The 21738-nt window shown below is 39.6% G+C and overlaps 1 protein-coding gene across 1 annotated transcript in view; it reads left to right on the plus strand.

The window, feature by feature from the left end:
• TMEM101 (transmembrane protein 101) overlaps positions 1 to 21681 on the plus strand; it is a 53252-nt gene extending 31571 nt beyond the window's left edge. Inside the window, exon 5 of the mRNA XM_058181798.1 lies at positions 21502 to 21681. Coding sequence (XP_058037781.1) covers positions 21502 to 21528 — 27 coding nt within the window. The 3' untranslated portion in view covers positions 21529 to 21681. The remainder of the gene's footprint in view (positions 1 to 21501) is intronic.
• The last annotated feature ends 57 nt before the right edge of the window (positions 21682 to 21738 follow it).

Raw genomic sequence — 21738 nt, forward strand, 5'->3', positions numbered from 1 at the left:
AGGGGACAATATTTGGGGAGTTTGGCGATCCCCCGCTAGCAACCCTAATAGCGGCTTATGGTCTGTCACAAGAAAGAAAAACCGACCATACAGGTAGTCATGGAATCGCTTGATTCCTGCTACCATGGCCAGAGCCTCTCGATCTAGCTGACTATAGTTCCTTTCAGAAGGTGATAAGGTACGGGAATAGAAAGCAATGGGCGCCTCCGAGCCATCAGGGAGTAGATGGCCTAGGACAGTGCCGACGCCATATGGGGACGCATCACACGTGAGTGACAGGGGTAGGCTGGGGTCGTAGTGCATGAGAACAGCTGCTGATGTGAGGGTGTCTTTGACAGCCTGGAACGAGGCGGCAGCTGCTCGGCTCCATAGCCATGGCTTATGAGAATCTAAAAGACGATGGAGGGGCTCAGCCAAAGAAGCCTTATGAGGCAAAAATATTGCGTAAAAATTAAGGAGCCCCAGGAATGCCTGCAGCTCTGTTCTATTCTTGGGCGTCGGGGCATTAGTTATAGCTTCTACTTTAGAGGGTGCCGGGTGAATTCCCTGAGCATCCACTAGGAATCCTAGAAATTCCACCCGGGGAACCCCAATGTGGCACTTTTCTTTCTTGAGCCTCAGCCCTGCATCCCGGAACCGGCTAAGGACAGCCCGTAGCCGACTGACGAGTTCGGACCGGTCAATGGCCGAGATCAGAACATCGTCGAAGTAGGGAATGACCCCCGGAATGCCATGGAGCAGTCGCTCCATTAAGCTCTGGAACAGTCCAGGGGCAATACAGACCCCGAACTGCAATCGCTTGCATTTGAAAGCTCCGCGGTGGGTTACAATCGTCTGGGCCATTGCAGTGTGTTCATCCACCGGGAGCTTCTGATAGGCCTGAGCTAGGTCCAATTTAGCAAACACCCGCCCCCTTCCCAACGAGTGCAGCAGGTGTTGCATGACTGGTACTGGGTATGGATTTGCCTGCAGGGCCTTATTGATGGTACATTTGTAGTCGGCACAGATCCTAATGGATCCGTCCGGCTTCAGCGGTATCACAATGGGGGTTTCCCAATTTGAATGGTCAATAGGCTCCAGGATCCCTTGTGCAATTAGTTTGTCCAATTCTTTATCAACCTTGGGACGAAGCGCTAAAGGCACACTTCTCGGTTTAAGCCGAATCGGTGCCACTTGGGGGTCCAGATTGAAGGAAATGGGCCGCCCTGTATATTTACCCAAACACCCATCAAACACATCAGCGAATTCGGTGAACAGCTGAGCAGGTTCTTCCGGTGCCATGGCATGTATACCCGCTATGTCAAGATGTAGGGCTGCAAACCAGTCCAAGCCCAGAAGGCTTGGAAGTTGGTCTTGACCACAATGAGAGGCAGACAACCTGAAAAGGATTCATGAGAAACATTAAAGGTGGCACAGCCCAAGGTTGGGATCAGGTTGCCCTGATAGTCACGTAACTTAACAGGGCAAGGTTGAAGCTGCTGTTTGGTGAACGTAGGCAATAGGCGTCGCAACATAGGCCAAGAGATGAGCGATTTCGAAGAGCCGGTGTCAACCTCCATGGTGAGTGGAACTCCTTCCAGGTTCACTTTGAGGTAGATCTTATTAGCAATCACGCCGGTAGATGCGTGATTGACAGCGACTGCAGCGATGTCTTCCTCCCAGGCCAGGGAGTGGCAGTCCTCTCGGATGCGCGGCAGGTTCTTGGTCCCCCTCTTGGTATTGACAGGGGACTGGGGTCTTGACGAGGCAGGCATCGCGGCGCGGCAGACCCTTGACAGATGCCCCCTTTTTCCGCAGCGGCGGCAAATTGCCGATTTAAATCTGCAATTAGAGCGGTGGTGGTTTTCTCCGCATCCAAGACACCCAGCTTGAGGGAATTTGGCATTCCTGTTTCGCTCACCCCTGCGTGTCACCTTAAGGCGGCTTACTTCGCCCTCTTCATCGGACGGCATGTCCGGCTCTGAATCTTCATGATGGACAGTTTGGGGAACATGGGCAGGAGCGGTTCCTACGTGAAACTGCTGAAGCTCCGCCGACGATTTCTCAGACATCTCTGCGGCTCGAGCTTCGTCCATGGCAATCTGAAATGTGGCGTCAGTGCGAGCCAGCAAGCGGCGTTGTAGCCGTAAGTCCTTGACCCCCGTAACCAGCTGATCTAACAGCATGTCCTCCAAATCAGCAAACTCGCAATGCAGTGCAGCGACCCGTAGGGATGCTATATAATCATTAATGGATTCCCCTTCCTTCTGCATACGCTGTCTAAAAGCGTGTCGCCTCGCAATGCGAGAGGGGGTTGGAGAGTAATGAGCTCGTAGCTTTTGTAACAGGGTGTCCCAGGGCACAGAAGATACTTGTAGGGGGCAGTCAGAGCCCTAGCTATAGAGAAGGTTTCTCGGCCACATAAACTTAAGAAATAGCCGCGCTTCCGGTCAGCGGGGAGGTCGGACAAACCGCTAGCCTGCAGGAAACACTCGAAGCGCTCTATGTAAACGTCCCAGGCTTCGCTTGCAGGGTCGAATGGCGAAAAATTTGGAAGGGATGTAGCCATTGCCATATTTAATATTACTGACCGTCACCTCACCACTCCTCGTCGCCAGTGTTCAGTCCGAACAAACAAGGCGGGTCCAAGGCTTAGTAGCAATAATAACTTTATTTAACTCACAACTAGCAGCCTCACTAAAGTTAAACAACCTCCGCTGAATCGCCTCAGCGAAAACTCACTTGACAGCTGCTTAAATAGTTAACTGTCAAATCAGAACAACCAATCAGAACTGTTGCCGGCTCCCGCTCTTCTGCTAGCCGCGGCTTAACCAATCAGCGGCGGCTAGCAACAGAGGTGTGTCTCTCGGGTCGTAACAGCGAGGACTTAACAGCTTTCATCATAGAAAGCCATATTTATTTGGCTTTTTGAAACTATAGTGTATCTTGTGCTTGCTTGCTAAGCCAAGAATAATTTTCTCAGAGATGTTGGATTGGAATAATACTTCTTCCTGAGCTGGAACACTGGCAGTGAGACCCTGCAGCCATTTTGAACTCTTAGGGTTCAAAGTTTGTCCCTCTGCCTTTTTATCCCCCTGTTTGGATCTCAGCCAACGAGTGTTCCTGTTCCCACAAGGGAGCCAACTTGTGACCTTTGGAAAATGGCTGTTGATTGTGTTCCTGGTAAATGGAATGGAAAACTGCCTTTTGCTCAGCTCAGAGCAGGTCAGGAAGACAGCTAACCTGTTCTACATAAACTATTCAGAGCATGGTAGTTAGGCAGCAGCCTTTTAACGTTTGCCCATTTTAAGTGATGGGGCATTGAGTGCATGACGCCAGAGGCGGCAGCTAAATGGTTCCTCCCCCAGGTTTTTCTGTTTACACAAGGAAATGCAGAACCATCTGAAGAAAGGTTATGGCAAACAGATGCTCCTCCTCCACCAGTTTCCTGCTGTTACCTGAAAAATGGATTCTCAGAGAAAAAAATACAATAAAGCAGCATTTAAAAATGCACTTCAGAAAGCACAATAAAACGATATAGTAAAAGCCAGCACCTAAACAGCAGGCATAACGCTGATGATCAGCCCTGCAACAATAGCACTAAGATTAAATTTAAAAGTTAGAAAAGAAAGTATTGATTTCTTTTTTTACTTTGTTCCAGAAAAGCAATGAGGGCAGAGGGAGTTAGAAGGAAATAGATTCATACTTTTGTTTTGGAATTACTTATTGGATTTGTTTTTAGAATTTTGGTGTAACTAACCAGTTTGATGATTAGTTACTTCGATGTAACTAACATGTTTGTTAATTTGATGTAACTAACATGTTAGTTAATTTGATGTAACTAACATGTTTGGAATAAAAATAAGCACGAAGGAACTTGAAAAGGACAGAACTTGGGAGGACAGGTGTCAAAAATGTCAAAAGAACAGCAATAATTGTGCAGCTGAAGTTTTGCCTTTCTTCTACATGCATTATGATTGGGGTGGGGCTTCAATTGCATGGTGTGGCTTCCTCCTTGATGCCTTTCCTGCAGATCCCCCTGATTTTCATTGATAGAGGCAATTAAATACAGCCCAAGTGACCTATGCCAGGGGTCTCCAATCTTGTCAACTTTAAGACTTGTGGACTTCAACTCCCAGAATTCCTGGCTGAGGAATTCTGGGAGTTGAAGTCCACAAGTCTTAAAGTTGACAAGGTTGGAGACCCCTGACCTATGCAATGTCCAAAGCTCAAACTGTTTTATTTTCATCTCCTAACTGCTCCTCCCAACCCTGAGGGGGAAAGGCCAGACAATGACTCTCAATGTCCTTCTCCCAAAGCCCATCCAGAAGGATCTACCCGAGTCATGGGAAGAAAAGCCAGCAGGTTTCCTATTGAAGATGAAATCCATCATTTCCAATTAAAGGAGATTCCTTAGAGCCACCATTGGAGTGCAGGAGAAAGGGAAGCACTCTACTCTCCTTTTGGGAAGTGTGTGTGGCACTGAATTGCTCAGAATGGGAATTCCCTATTGATTCCCTTTTTTAAACAACTCCCTTTAGATGTTGAATCAAAAGGCAGCTACAAGCAAAATGGTCTTCCAGCCTGATCCTCAATATATGTATCCCAAACATCTCTCCTACATTCATTTTTCATAGTATGGAAATTTGTTTCCCTAATAAATGGTAATTTCAAGTGTTGCGAGGTTGGATTGGCAATTGAGGGCATATTTTGAATTTTGAAAACAAGTGGTAGATGCAAATCATGCCGTTTGCCTTAATTGCATCAAAATTCAAGGGAGAAATCTGACATCTGTACAATAATGCCATGCTGCACCTTACATCATTCGCTTCTCTTGGATCGTAAAACACTAATTTATTAGAAAGCAAACTAGCCACGTCCAGCATGCTTATTATCTCCACTAGGGGCTGCTACTTAAATTTCCCCATTGCCTGGTATGATGCTGGATCAAAAGCATGAGCATAAGCATGAAAATAACTATATAATATATAAGCATATATATGAGCATAAGTATGTAATAACTATATTAATTGGATATAATGAAAGGAAACAATAGGACAGGAACGGTAGGCACGTTTGTGCTCTTATGCACGCCCCTTATAGACATCATTATAGATATCATTAGGGATGACCACAGACAAAGGGAAGATTTAAGACTAAAGCTTTAAGCAAATGAAATTGCAAATCCTGTCCCCGCCCCCGCCCCCCATCACTTTTTCTTTCCAGAGAATTTCTCCAACCATTTTCTCAGAATGTAATCATTAGTTGCAGGCGCAGTATCACAGCTGGTGATCACATTTTTTCCTAACTTGCGTCTATGCTTTGCATCCTCTGCAGTATCCTAGGATCCCTATGCATTGGAATAGATGGGAATGTCAGTTCCTATTTATTTTTGTTTTTTAAAGAAGATTCAGACAAAGCTACTTCTATTTATAGTATAGCCTTTTGTAAAGGTTAAACTCCTAGAGTTCATGTCCAAAATGGAAATATAGTTCCCTACCTACCTGGAGTACATCACATGGGATACAATTTTACTAAAGACTGATTTTCACTGGGGAATAAGTGCATGAAGCAGCTCAAATTGATTTCTTTCTTGAACCCATTGCTTTTTGCTCTCCTAATAGTTTTTCTCTACTGTACTCATTTTGGGCTCTGACCTGCCTTTTGAGGGAGGGGGTCCATTAGACAGGGTCTTTTACATTTCCCAATTGCCTGAAAATATAACCAGTTCAGATTGAAGCTGGAAAATGCTTCATTGCTTCTCTCTTCTAATCTGCTAGCTAATAAAAGAGTTGAGCCTGCAATTTGTTGATCATTGCCTGCAATTTGAGTAAGGATGGACATGATTCAGTGGATACCAGGTGTCTATTTCCTCTGCTTCTTGTCTAATGCATTCATGGAAAACCACTGGCAAGGCTGGTACAATTGTGTACACAGAAAATTGGGTGGTGGCAGGGAGTGTTTCTTAATTGACTTGCTCCACTCAATTTTATCTTGTTTAAACACATGTTTGCCCTTCAATCAATCAGTGGAGGAGGTCCCAGGGCAAACAGACTGTAGTCTTTTTTTACAACAATTACAGTGATAACTAATTGGTCTCTGAATGTCAAAGAAAGCAATTGCTGTTTTCTGCATGGCCTGATTTTTGTATTTTCTTTTAAGCCATAGAGACTATCCCACTTCCCCTCTCCCTTTATTTTTCCCAATCACAAGAACATAGGAATGAAAAAGCTGGAGAAGAAAGAAAACCTAAATATTGTCATCTCATTTGAACGGCATAGCCGAAATCTACTTTAAATGACAGTTCCTAATAATTTCCACATAAAAGTTGGAAAATTTTTATGAGCATTCAGGCAAACATACAAATCTGTTTTGCAGATTGGGGGAGTTTGGATAGTAGGATTTCCATTTCCTGTATGAATGGCGGCCAATGTTCTCATGATGTGGTATGGTTGGACCTAAAAACAGGCTCTCTTCTTTGTTCAGTACTGTGTCTTACCAACTGCAGTCCTAGAACATCAGTTTAGATATCAGAAATACTTTGAAATATTGAGCATTTAGAAGCTGACAGGTTAAGTCCAGTGATGGGTTTTTTACTACTGGTTCTGTGGGTGTGGCTTGGTGGGCGTGGCATGGCTTGGTGGGCGTAGCAGGGGAAGGATACTGTAAAATCTCCATTCCCTCCTCAATCCAGGGGAAGGTTACTGCAAAATCCCCATTTCCTCCCAATCAGCTGGGACCTGAGAGGCAGAGAATAGATGGGGGCGGGGCCAGTCAGAATTTTTACTACCGGTTCTCTGAACTACTCAAAATTTCCATTACTGGTTTTCGAGAACTGGTCAGAACTTGCTGAAACCCACCCCTGATTAAGTCCATGGCAAAAGATCATCCCCCCTACCCTTCCTCAGTCTCACTGGGGAAATAAACTCTTTTTGCCCAATCCTTTATGTATAATACTGTATAAGTTATAAGCATCTCTCCATGTTGGAGCAGGTTCATTTGGTATCTATCTATCGTCTATCTATGTATCTCTCTCTCTCTCTCTCTCTCTCTCTCTCTCTCTCTTTCTCCCTACCTCCCTCCCTCCCTACCTACCAACTATCTATAATTACTTTTTGTGGTACCTAATCAGTGGAGTCATTTTTGAGATTCCATATTTTCCTATTGGAAAAGGTATTTGGAAGTCCATTGCCTGCCTCTCAAACCAACAACTTATCATTAATTTGTAGTAATCATTTTTATTTTCTTCTTGATTGATAATTTGCTTTAATCAGTATCTCCTGGATCAGCCTTTTCTGAATTTAAATGCAACTGTGTAAGATGAAGAACTGATTTCTGATTAAATAAATAGCATTGAGACAAATTAATTCTGTCTCTGTATTGTATGTCATGGAAGGATAATGGTTGTTACTAATCAAATTATAATAGCTTATATGACAGAAAGAATAAATTATTAATTACATGACAGAATAGTAATTATTCAGTTACATTTTATTTTAATCACAGATAAAGGTAAAAAATCCAATATTTATGTGTTCTAAGGGAATTCATAAGAAGACAGTTAAAATATCAAGATGGCGGCTCTACTCCATAATTGGAGCTCCAGCCCCTTTTTAACATGCCTCCCATGTGGGGCTTCAAAGTTATGATTATGGCATCCATCTTGACTTTTTAAATCCTCCATGGATATCTCTGGTTTTTCCTCCCCCTGTTACTTTTTTGAGCATAGTTCCATCATGCACCCCAAAGCCACATGTGGCTTATGAATCAGGTAATTGAGCAGTTGTAGAGCTCTAATGTACAGCATTGTTTCATGAGGGAATGAAAATGGCAGTGCTTCTATGTCCAGCCACACTACAGACAAATTAAAGATTATATTCCTGGATTTAGTTGTTTATTTGGGCGTGGGTGTCAAAAAACCAAGATAGCATCCACCATCATACAATCCTACTTTAGTGGGGGGAGGTATGTTGCACTTAAAAAGGGGACTGGGGCTTGGATTGCATAGTTTGGTCATCATCTTGGCTTTAGTTATTCTCTCCTTGCAGGCACCACAGCTTCCCATTGTGGGCCTCATCCCTGGCTGACTTGCTGCTCAGATCAACAAAGGATCACAAGCTGTTTTTGCTGTCTTTTGTTATTGTGCTCATTACCTCACCATCAATCCCAGACCAGTCTGTGGCAATTAATTAGTTCAAAACCATTTCCCTCTGTCTTTATTGATTGAAAACTTCTGTTTGAGTTACTACTTAATGATTTCTAGAAGAAATTAGAAAATAGCATTGATTTTGTGGCAACAAGTAAACTTTTATTTCCCTTTTCTGTGTTGCATGCCTGTGTTCTATTCTTTCATCTGAATTTTAGATTGTGGATAAATATACATATAATGTTGATTCCACTATTCCTGTCACACTGGTTCCAAAAGCTTTATTTACAAACTAAATAAAGCTGTTGCATGACGTTCTAACGTTCTAGACAATTCTTACTTAGGGAATTGTTTTCTTTAGAACTTAGATGACCAGGCTAGGTCGATTGCAGTTATCTGTCTGGTTTATGGCAAATTTCACAAGACTGAATCCAGAGACATAGAGGGAATTGTCTTTACATTAGAAAACATTCAAGGTTGCAAAAGGATTATTTCCATCTTTCTTAACTTTAATATTTACAGTGCTCTTTAAAGAGCATGGCTTCCTTTCATAGTTCCTCCTAGGGGGGAAAATCTATTGTTTGAAGAGTTCAATAGTGCTAAAAAGTGTTTTGGTTTTTAGAAAACTCAAAATGTAAAAGGGAGCTGTCAACTATTTCATACATTTTAGAAAAGAAAAGCTATCCATATCTTATGTAGAGTTGTTTTCCCCCTAAAGAATGACAAACCCTAATTGGATTTTATTCCTTCATCTTGGATGACTTGGCAATGAAATATTCAAAGTTTCTCAAAATCCATACATTTTAAGATTACCAAGTTTCAAAAATCAAGCTTTAGTTCATTAGAAAGTAGCCTATAGGCTGTGTGTATGTAATCTGCAAGATACTCATTTCTGAAAGAAACACTATATTATTCAATTTGATATTTGAACTTCCCTCCCATTTTTATAGTGCTTTCCAACTGTAATATTTTTAAAATGTCTGATAAAGAAGAAAATGTATAGTTCAAGGTTGAAATGAGGAGTCTTTAGTGCTCTTTGAGTTTGGTTGTTGCAGATACTCTTGCAGATAATTCATTACGCAAACTAGGTAGCCTCATCAGTGCTAGAAGGGAGTGGGGTTTGTTCTCAGTTCATATTCTAGTGGCTTCCCCTGTCAAGTGTTGATGGGAGTGGTCTTGGGGGTTCTTTGGTTGGGCTTACTGTTGACTTGTTTGGCAGTTTCTTGATTGGGGTGATGTTTATTCTCAATTATTGATCTGGTGTTAATCTTGCTGTTAATCTATGCTCATCTGGGCGTTGATTGCTGGCAGAGAGATGTTTTGATCTTTTTGTTCCCTCTTTGGCTTGTTGATTGCACAGTACATAGATGTTGTTTATATCTATGTGTCTATTGATGGACAATTTATCAGAGTGCCAGGCTTCCAAAAATTCTCTAGCATTTTTGGACTTGGCTTGGTCTAGGATAGTCATGGTTTTCCAGTTGAAATTATGATTATAAGTCTGTCCATATGTTGTGAAATTAATGACTTTTCATGATGTCTCATGCCTGCTACTTGGTATTCATGGATGCATTCTGCTAGTCTTCTGCCTGTTTGTCCTTCATAGTGGTTATTGTAGCATCTGCACTGTATGTTGTAGATGATTCTTGTTTCTTTTCTTCTGAGGCTGCTGGGTTGTTTTATTATCTTAGGATGTCTTGGAGAGCTTTAGCTGGTTTGTGTGCTAGGCTCATTCCATATTTCTGAGATGTTTTGATGTATGGGAGTATTATCCTTTTTTATAGCTTATGTTGATTGTGCTGTATTGGACTAAGTGATAAGGCACATTTTGATGAAATTGTGCGACAAGCCACTAGAATATAAATTGAGAGTTAACCCCACTCCTTACTAGCACTGATGATGTTACCTAATATGGGTAACGAGCAGGAGTAAAATACTCCCGGTTCTGACCAGATCTTGTGATCCAGTAGCGATCGTGGCCAATGGTTCGGCGATCTGTAGCGATGGTGGAGCAAAGCTCCGCCCACCCGTCCGGGTGTCATTACTTCCTGGTTTTAACCAGGAAGTAATGTGTTTTTTGCACATGCACAAAAGGTTTTGCGCATGCGCAAAAGCTCTGCATGCACATGTGACATGTGCGGCATGTGCACTTCTGAGCCGGTAAGGAAGATAAAAAGATTTCACCACTGGTAATGAGATGTCTGTAAGAAACTCCAAGTTCAGAGAATACAAGAAATCCTAACTTTAAAATTTCCCTGGCCAGGCCCTACAAGAGATCATCCTGTTTTTACATCTTTGCATGCAAATAATGATTCCCTGATGCTAGCGCATAGCCCTTGCCATATACTTTTCGGATAATGCCAGTACTGTAGAAGGGAATAGTGAGTGATGGGTACTATTGGCACAAAAATATATAAACAAAATTTTAGTTTTCTAAAAGTGATCCCACCTATAACAAGGACAGGTATTGCAGTAGGAACTTTTTGTTGTCATTTAGAAATGACCGGATCTAAGACATACCGGCAAATCTAAGAAACTGCCTGCTGGGTTATGTAAGCCAACTGAAGTAGCCAACTTGAAATATTTAAGGCCTGAAAAGGGAAACCATATGTGGAAGATTTTAATGTTGTCTCTGATCAAGAACACTTAGGAAGAGAATTATTTGCAAAATAGTTTTGCTGTAGTAATAGACATCTCTGAACTGACTCAGAGGAAATTGGGTGGAATTTATACAGTACTTGTTCAACATACGTGCATCCACTGCAGAATGATGACCCCATTCATCAAAATGATTTTCAGGGATTCAAAAGGACCATAGAGATCAATGGTGGGTTGCTCCCAGTTTGGTCCAGTTCTATATAACCAGTAGTAAAACCGGCAGGAGGCTCCACCCACCCACCATGACGTCATCATGGATGATCTGCGCATGTGCAGAAGCATGCGGGTGGTTCCATTGCGAACCAGTAGTAAAGGTAAGTAGAACTCATCCCTGATACAGATAATTCTTGAAATAATACCCATTTGTTTAGTGACTATTCAAAGTTACAACAGCTGAATAGTCTGAACTGATTATTGAACTGAACAACTGAAAAAGTGACTTAAAACTAGTTGTTGCAGTTATAACAATTGTAGCATCCCCACGGTAATGTGATTAAAATTTGGGCACTTGGCAACCTGCATGTATTTATGATAGTTGAAGCATCCCAGAGTAATGTGATTTGCAATCTGCTCCATCAACTTCTGGCAAGTAAAGTCAATGGGGGAAGCCGGATTCGCTTAATGACTCCATAATTTACTTAACAATTCCGCTGATTTGCTTAAAACCATGGCAAAAGAGATTGTAAAATTGGGAATAACTTACATAAAAATTTATGACCAAAATTGGATACAACTCAGTTAACAACTTTTTAGTAATGGTCCCACTTGTGGACATAACTTTATGGTTATCAAGGTCTAGAAAAATATTTTATTGCACCATATCATACAATTCTCTTTGGGAGGAGGGAAAGTTCCATTTATCGGTAAGTCGGATCTTTTTTGAAGTCTCTTATTTTTACACTTACAGTTTTCAACAGGCATTTTACAATGCAGCCCAGGAGGATATTACAAAAAATGTTCCATCATCCAGAGACATAATCACCATATCAAAACAATGTGCAAGGGACGATATTTTTGATTACCAAATATGAAATACCAAATATTTGGTTGATTACCAAATATTTACTTTTTACCTATATATAATTTTTGAGCTGCATATTAAACTGAACCTCAGAAGTTTTCATTGCATTAGTACTAATCAGATATTTCCAAGCTAGTTTACTTTTCTATCAGCCGAACAGTGTCATTATCCAATGTTTCTTTTTAATCCATGGAAACAATTATGAATGTTTATATTAACAATATCCCCATTTTTATCTAATTTGTGCAGTTTTAATCTGAATTTCTGGAGAACTTCTACTTGAAATAGAAATTTCCCCATGTTGTGTCAGGCCTGCCTGGTATTTTTTTTTCAGATTGCTTTTACTATAGTCCCCAAATGGTGGATTTGATTGTTTCTTTGCTCTTGTTGGGAAAGGAAGCACCAATTGCTTTCCTTTCAACAGTGGGACTTTAAGAATATATGGTCAGATTGGGAGATCATATGGAACAGAAACCATAAACTAACAAAATCAGCATCATATAAAGAAAATACATATAAAATGTTCTACAGGTGGCACCTACCCCCTTTGAAATTAGCGAAAATGTATCAAAAAATGAGCCCCATATGTTAGAAGTGTAAAAAGAAAGAAGGAACATACTACCATATGTGGTGGTCCTGCCCTGAAGCTCAAAAATATTGGCTTAAAATTAAAAATTGGCTACAGGAAATTATTAATGAACAATTAGATTTAGAACCGGAACTCTTCCTACTGGGGATCTTTAAAAAAGGTTATGTGAAAAGTACAAAATATCTAATACTACACATATTAACCACTGCCAGGATGGCCTTCGCTCAATGCTGGAAATAGCCATGCATACCTGCAGAGAAACTTGTCATAAAAAAGGTCATGAATTGTGCAGAAATGGACAAATTAACGCTGAGTTTAAAAGATAAAGAGGCATCGCTATTCTACAATGTGTGGGAACAGTGGTATAATTGGATAGAACAGATATAGGTTAAAGATAGTTATTAACGATAAGTAATAGGTAAAATAAGAATGTAAACACACACAATTTAATTTTTGTAAATAATGCACGAATTATAGTCATAAGAAAAACACCACAAATAGCTGTTGTTGAATGATATAATTTTCTATATTTTTAATGTTAAAAATGTTGAATAAAGTGTATTTTTAAAAAAAGAATAAATGGTTTCCTTGAGAGACCTTTTGTATAAGCACTTGATCATGCTTGTTACTTTCCAGCATCCAATTTGATGTGTCCACCAGTGGACCAGTATACAACAATCAGCCAATCAAAAAACCCTTCCAGTCCCTTGGTCTAGAAAAGGAAACTAGCATAAACCTTGTCAATTTTCACCTGATTAAAAAAGTAGAGAGAAGTTTATGATTTCAACACACCATCAATGAACTTGTTCCATTGTTCTACTGATAAAATGGGTTTGGGGGAGGAGAGGGAGCACTATGGTTTTTCACTGGAGTCTAGCAGACAAGCTTATTCTCTCTTGGGTTTTTGTGCATATTTGGAGATATAGAACAAGCTTTCCATATACATGGAAATATACAAGATTGCCTTGCCATTATGAGCAGTAAGCCCTGGAGTGTGTCTTCAAAAACAGAGAAGACATTGAGAACAATGTGTCCTTGAACACATCCAAAGCACCCATTGCTCACTAGGAAATAGTGTTCTGTATGATTAGATGCCAAAGGAGGATAGCAGACAGGCATTTAAATATTATTATACCATTCCCAGTTATACAAAAGGGGAGATTTTGCAGTAGACAAATTGCAGTTCAGTCACCTTTTCCATGGTGTGATTAAAATTGGAGAATATCCTGACCCTTTTCCCAGTTCCTCTTTAGAGGCTGGTTATGCTAACCTGACCTGGCTTCCAAGCTTCCTGCATGAAATTAAATCATAAAAGACCTGGTCAACTGAACTGTGTTTTTGTCTTTGATTGGCAAATTTGAGGGAGGGAAAAATGCAAAACTGGGTGAGAGGGAGCAGGAAGTTGGTTAGAAAGGGAGCTAAGCAATACTCTGATTATTTCTATTATCCTACAATACTTGGCTTGTATTCCAGCCTTTGGAGAACAAACTGTATTGTTATTAGTTGTTTGCCTTCAGTTAAATACCCGTTATTACTGACACCTGAATGAGTAAATAGGCCCCCTGCTTTTTTGCCTATTGTTCAGGTTTTGCAGCTGAGGAGACATGTAGTATATCTTGGGTACTGGAGAGAGAAAATGTTCTTGAACAGAAACTTTATAGGAAGAATGAAGCATTAACAATATAGTTATTTGCATTCTGGAGGGGTTTTTTTTATATATCGAAGTTTTTTACATAGCTTATCAAGTATTGAATCCTTTGGCACAAGTCCTACATCAGGGATAGGAAAAATCTAGAGTTCCATATATTGCTTCCAGCAATATACTTCCAGCATCTCTTGCAATTCAATGTACTTATTTAAAAAATCCCGGGAAATGTCATGTATAGATAGTCCTTGACTTATGACCATAATGGAATTTCTGACAATACTCATTATAAATTGAGGCACCACATTTTATAACTTTTAAAATAATAGTTGTTAAGCAAATGCCACAATTGATAAGCGAACATAGCAGTTGTTAAGTGGGGCAGGTTTTGGTCATAAATAAGCTGAAAAGGCTGGAAATTGGCAAAAAATTTGCAAATCACAGTCATCAGCTCTCAAAATGCAATAATATGACCAAGAGCATGTACGTAGCCATTGCTAAGTGACCAGTCATTAAATAAGGACTACCTGTAGTTAGAGCTACCAGTAATCCTTTCAAAGCTCTGGATGATCACCCAATAGCAGCAAAAAGATGAGGAAAATTAACACTAGGTTATGTGAGTTTTGGAGCCCCTGTATGGTAGTTCTCCTTTATCCCTATCTGGGGCATTCTAAGTTCTCCACCATTGCTTAGAACCAGGTCAGTAGAAACTGCTCAGAAGCTTCTTTGTTCTTATAATAGATTCAGCTTATGGGCATCCAGTCAACTTGCCTTGAAGAATAGAAACCTTATTTGGGCTAGTTTTTTCTTCTATTTTCAGCTCTGTATCATGTTTGCCTCAACTACCTGATGTCTGGCGTCTTTTTTGGCTTCAGTTCAAACTTTCCATTAGTTTAATATTCACTTATTACAAAGAGGAAAAAGAGGGTAGTAATTCTTGGTAAAATGCATGAGAGGAATGTGTCTGTGGGGAATCTGCTGGCTAGAGATTCCAGAGTCATCTTGGGATCTATGGCCAAATTCATTAGAAGAGGTTCTCTTTTTGTTCTGGCTGGATTGATCGGAAGCTGGAGTTTACACAAGAGTTGGAACTACCATGACATGCACACAACAATTGATTTTGAATTCTTAAAAGAGCAACAAATAATTAGTTTGCTAATGTGGAGTGGGGATAAACATGTGCAGCAAAGTAATCTGAGAATAATGCACTTTGAGTTATGGGTTAATGTCAGCCTTTGCTTCTTCAATCAGCTTAACAGTATGTACAGTATGTACATATTACTTACATGATCCTTCCCACACATCCACCTCTCTTGAATACTTTATGTTTCTTAAGGGAAAAATCCATAAATAAAGATGAGCAAATTGCGGCTAGAATCATAGATTAATCCAAATGAATCGGAAAGGAGACAGACAGAACAGAACACCTTGCTATCAGAATTAATACAAACACAATTGTATGGAGGACCAGATCTTTCCCCTTGCTAATTTTTCCAGTCTGGAAAACCTCCAGCCACATGGAAACCATTGGCAAGAAAATAAATGCTATTTCTCCTCTTTTCCTATCTACACAATGCCTGTAAAAAGTCAGAGTGGTGCCCAAACTGCCACTCAAAAGGCCTTTTGTGGGGTTGATTGGATGTTACAAGTCTAGAGAGCTGGAGGGGGATGGATAAATCTCCTCCTTTTATGACTTGCTTTCTATGGTCTGTTGATCTTGTCCATGTTTATACTTAGAAATATATATGCACAACTCAAATAAACATACATGCACAGATTTGTTTATTTAGCATTGTAGTACATATTTTCTCTGAAAACTCTTTAGGTCTTATATCAGGATCTCTTGCAATCCATCTATCCATCCATCCATCCATCCATCCATCCATCCTATGATTACCCATCCATAAATGTTTCTGGATAGATCACAATAATTAAAAATGAGAATGGTTAAAACAAGGGTAAGCAAATCATGCCTGGGCAATAATAATCTAACAACAGCAGGAAAGGAGAAGCCTGACTCCTGGGCTGAACTTACTAGATTGATTATAACAAGGGTATCAAACTAGATTTCATTGAGGACCACATCAAGGTTGTGCTTGATCTGGGGGGCCAGGGGGGCTTGGCCAGAGTCGGTGTGGCCAGCTCAACATCAACCATGTTGGGGGCGCCTGTTGCGGCCCAAGTGCTCTGCCAGTGAAAACAGGCTCCCAAGCTCTGCTTTCGGCTGCAATAGTCTCCTACAACCCTCTGCCAGTGGAAATGGAGCTTGGGAGGGCTGAGGGCAACCTTGCTGAGCTCCATTTTTGCTGGCAGAGGCACCACCGGCCAATCCTTCACTGTTTCCAGGTCCGCCCCACAGGCCAGATCTAAGCATCCTGCAGGTTGGATCTGGTCCCCGGGCCTTGAGTTTGACACCTCTGAATTACAAGAAGATACTGGGAAATAAAGACAGCAAAAAGAAAGGATTAGGATGAAAATGATGTCTAGACACAGGCAGAGAGATTAAAAGAATAGGGAAGCAAGATGGCACAGAATTACAGAAAAAGGGAAATAGTTGAGAGAAATGAGACACAGCATTCTTGGCTTCACTCCAACCTTGAGAGGCTGCCTTGTTTGCAACTCTGACCTACAGATTTAACACAACAAATGGCAAGAAGAGTGGCTTGCCTTTCTAATCAGAGCACAACAGCCATTCTTTATTTTGTGGCACTGGCACCAGAACATTGAAGAGTGAAGGGGAGAGATCGGTGGAGTGTTGAAGTCCAGATCAAAAAGTTGCCAAGATTGAAAAGAGAGGGGACCTTCCAAATAATTATTTGAACTTATACAAGAGGTTTTCCAGTGGCCATTTTCATTCTGAAATTGGAACTTCAAAAGTATATTTTGCACTTGTCAAAATATATATATTTGAATTTCATTAAGGTTCTTGTTTTCTGAAACTCTTATGAGGGTACACAATTTTCACCCTCCTGTAACTACAGATGGCATTATTTCTTATTGCATAGACTTTCATTGATTGATGGCTGTTTTTAGAAAGGTAGCCCAGGTGTTTTCAGCTGTACCTGCCTCAGTCAGGTGTTTTTCTTTCTTTTCTTTTTTTGTAATTTAACTCAGGTCCACCCATTAAACCAGGTTTTGGGATAGTATTGAAGACTGAGATGATTAACAACCTCCCATTTTATTTCTTTTGCCAAAGACCATAGACCAGATGGAAGGATGTTCAGCTCTATCTATAAATACGGCATTTTATTTATTCTTGTGAGAGGCCACTGAGAATCTTAATGGATGGTTGAATAAGTAAGGGATATTTATAATAGAATTATCAGATGGGTCCTTATCATATCTCTTGATCATGAGTCATACTTACAAGGCTGGTTTCGAGTCAATTAGTACTGCTATTAGTACAGCTTGAAGTACAGCAGCCTTCTGAAAAGTCTCTTGGGAACTTCATAAAAGGAAGATCAATACTAAAGGTTATCTCTTTAAAATCATAGTGGAGACAGTATGAGGAGAACACGGTTTGTTGTTTACTATTACACTGGGCCTTCCTTTTGAGAAATTTGACACATGGGCCACTTTGTAGCAGAGATAACTAAGTGAACTCAGAAAATTCTTAATAGCAAATCTGCTGTGACAGCCTGAAGGGGCTGGAACCATTTAACCTGCAGAAATATAAAGAGTGTTGATCAGAACAATTGCAGTTGGAAAACAATCTGTGTGACATATTTCAGCCATTACAAAAGATGTTAGATTGGGTGAGCTGTAACTCTTGTTTATAAGGTGGTCGCAGATCATCTTTTGCAGTAAAATTGGCCAATAGAACAAGATTAGGGTTTAGCTTGTTCTGGAAGGGGTTATAGTTTCCCTAAAATAATCAAAATAATTGCTGCACTGTTCCTGATAGCAACAGTTGTTAGATGTATAGCTTCATGGCTGTGCATCAACTATAGCCATTCTTGAGTTGGTCTAACTTCATAGTGCTTCCTGATATTTTGATAATTAGGATTAAACTCCTGCAACTTAATTGGTTGGATTTCCATAATATTCCTAATAATTTCAGATTGAGCATAACATAGTCATTCGTGGAGAGGGGGACAATGAATGTTAAGCCTCCAAAGTTCTGCCTTTTGAATTAAGCTGGCCTTACTCAGTTTCTTTTGGCCACCCTATTATATTAAGAAGTGGAACAAATCCAAATTTTCATTATATAACTCTTTAGTAGAATTTTGGGAGCCCCAGAATATAAGTCCCTAGTGGTGATTGGCTACAGCACAGAACCCAAACCTAGTTCTGCTGCTCTGGCTGAGGGTATAAGCTAATTATACCATGAAGTCTTGGCTTTGCACCTGTAATTCTCCAGCATGAGAGTTCATTGGACATTATCAAGCATTAACAGGAGGAAGCAGATGGTTTTGCTATGTAAACAGATTCACTCTATCTGGTCTTCTCATGAAGAGAATCTGAAGTCTTTAGCTGGGGATGCACAGCCAGGTCTCCAACTGATCCACATATTGGAATATTTTTAACAAATTGTTTTGGCCCAATTTAAGTTTAATTCAATTCAGAGTCAGGCTATGCATGGCATTTACTGTTGTATTGTAAATCTATTTGGACTTTTAGCTTTATTCATTCATTCACATTTGCATAGCTGCTCATCTTACATAGTTATTCTGGGCAACATGCCTTACTAATAATCAAAGTACATAAAAACATTGAAACAACCAGTTTAGGTTAAAATAGAAACAAGATAAAAACAAAATAGCAGTGAAGCATAGAGAGTCCCTTCCGTTAATTGCCATATAGCCATCTAGCATCATGAGAGTCCCAAGTTCACTGAAAATCTGTTTTAAGCACCTTCCAGTAGACCAACACATCCTGTCAATGGGGACCTAAACAATATGCATATCCTGCTAGACCTGATGGAATAGGTAGAAATATCTACCCTCAAATATCTCAGTCCTATGTAATGTAAAAGTGATAACAAAAATCTTGAATTGGATCCAAAAGCAAACTGGCCACCAATGCAACTCAAAAGGCACAGTGGTAACATGTGCAGATTTTGGAGCACACATCACTGCATTTGGGCCAGCTGAAGCTTCCAGATATTCTTCAAGGATAACCCCTTCTAAATCGCATTTTAGTAATCTATTTGGGAGATGTATAAAGTAAAAGTGATTGAGAATATATCCTCCCTATCTAGAAATGGGTGCAAATCTTCCAGGAAATATTTTTATGATTGTTGTTTTTTTATAGAGGTCCACTTACTTTGGCAAAATCAGAAAATATATTCTACTATGCCACTTTAAAATTATGTATCATCTTCATTTTGTGTTTTAATTAGTCATTACTTTCTCTGAGTTTCAGGGTGGGCATCAAGCATATATTTTCATTATTCATAGTTAGATGTTTCATAATATAATTATCAATATTTGCTAATTAGTATATTTTGCTTAAATTGTGATGAGTTTGTTCTGTGTTGCACTATTTTTCAGTGTTAGCAACTTTAACACTGTCTTTCTTTTTACGATGCCACTATAATAATTAGGACATTGTTTTTATCTTGTTATAAATGAGGCCAAGTCCAGGTTGGGTTTTTGCAAAAACCTGCAGAATTAACAGGGTTTTAATCTTCACTTTGTATAGAATATTTTTTAAAAATTCTGATAGAGATTTCCAGTTTTTTTAACTAAGGTTTTTTTTCTCAACTGTATCATTAAAAGAGTCCTCATAGACACAGAATCTGGATTATGTATAAATTTATTTTAATACGTGTATTTTGTATGCTGGTCTCTTTGAATGCATACTTTCTGCAAAAAATGCGGAAGCAAATGTTCATGCTTTTCTCTTATTTGCATTTTGCAAGTAATTTGCATATATACTGTATATGTTGGAGCATTTGTTGAATTGTGAGCTACATCCCAACAGTTAGAAAATGTGCATACATGTAAGCACGCTGCTTGTATATGGATTCAAGAAATAAGAATTAGGTTAAGTGTTATAGTCAAGATTGGGAAATTGAAAACTGTCCCAGAAGAAGGCAGTGGCAAATTCCATCTACTGTGTTGTCCAGAAACGGATAGCTATATAATCAGTCACAATTGATCAAATTGGCTCAGGGAAGTTTTTACTTCAAGCGCATAAAAACTTTTGACCAAATGAATTTTTCTTTCACTGTTATAAAAAGAATTTTTTGCTAATGTTCCTTGCCTGTTGCTTTCATTTGCTCTACTGTAAACATTTCAGCATCGAGTTAACTGCAAAATGGTAGCTTGTTATTTTGGTTAAAGATATGTTAGCAAAGATCCAATCACCCTATAATATGTTTCACAATATAGATAACCATAGCTTAAATCTCAGATTGTTCCATAAGTCCATCTTCCAAAACATCCCTAGATATATGGATTCCGAAATTATTTCTAAATTACATGATCACACACAAACCAAAGCAAAAAAAAAAGCAAGATCACTTCATAAGCGGTAAAATTTTGGAGTGACTTTAGCATTCTCAACAAAACCTCAGATTTCAGAATTTCAGCTGAGAACTCTAAAATCACAGGGATGAACTCCCAGCATGTTATGAGAGCTCATTCACTGTCAATTTTATTGTAAAATAAGCAACTATCTATTGTTATTATCCACTGTGTGACTATACAAAAAACAGAATATAAGATTCAAAGGTAAAGTAGAGGATCAAATAGTCAATAATGTTAAGTTTGGAATGTATGGAAGACAAACTTCCATATCACTCCAGGATTGTGTGATACATAGTCATGCCCATGACTTGGCAATGCTTAAAAGTTGAAATATTTTCCACTTGAGTTACTGTTTTAATGAATTGAAACCACAAGGGCAACTAATCTGTCTATAAAGTGGGAGTTTGGATGACTATTGATTAGGTTGGAAAAAAATCTTTGTGATGCAATCAACTCTTAATGGGAGACTGGACAGCAAAGCAATGATTAATTAACAAATCATTTGTCCTTCTAATTAACAGGAGTGGGAGGAGGAAGGGCGAATGCTTGTTGATGTATTCAGAGTATGTAGAATCACCAAGAAAAGGTGTACAGCTAGTCCTCAACTTACAACTATTCATTTAGTGACCATTCGAAGTTACAACAGCACTGAAAAAAGTGACTGTTTTTCACATGACCACTGCAGCATCCCCACGGTCACGTAATCAAAATTCAGACACGTGGCAACTGACACAAATTTATTGCAGTGTCCCAGATCATGTGATCCCCTTTTATAAACTGACAAGCAAAATCAATGGGAAGCCAAATTCATTTAAAAAAATGATCTGCAGTGATTCACTTAACAACTGTGGCAAGAAAGATAGTAAAACGGGGCAAAACTCATTTAACCATTGTCTCACTTAGCAACAGAAATTTTGGGTTCACTTGCGGTTGTAAATCAAGGACTACCTGAACAACGTGAGTATATTATGTTCTTCTTTTCTGTTCCAGAGATCTGAATACCCTCAGTTAGGATAGTCCACAAATTCAAGATCAGGCTTCATAAAGATCAAGAAACATGACTCCTGGGACTGTAAATACGCTCCTTAACCTGTATAGGATTTTCAAGTCTGATCTTCAAGTTTGAAGTCTGCACCTTCGGATTGACAGAATACCATGAGACCCTACTCAGAAATAATGTCCACTACTGCTACTTCCATTGTCTTGGTGGGAAAAAAATTGTGGTCT

The sequence above is a fragment of the Ahaetulla prasina genome, chromosome 4 (genome assembly GCF_028640845.1).
Source record: "Ahaetulla prasina isolate Xishuangbanna chromosome 4, ASM2864084v1, whole genome shotgun sequence".
Classification (NCBI taxonomy): domain Eukaryota; kingdom Metazoa; phylum Chordata; class Lepidosauria; order Squamata; family Colubridae; genus Ahaetulla; species Ahaetulla prasina.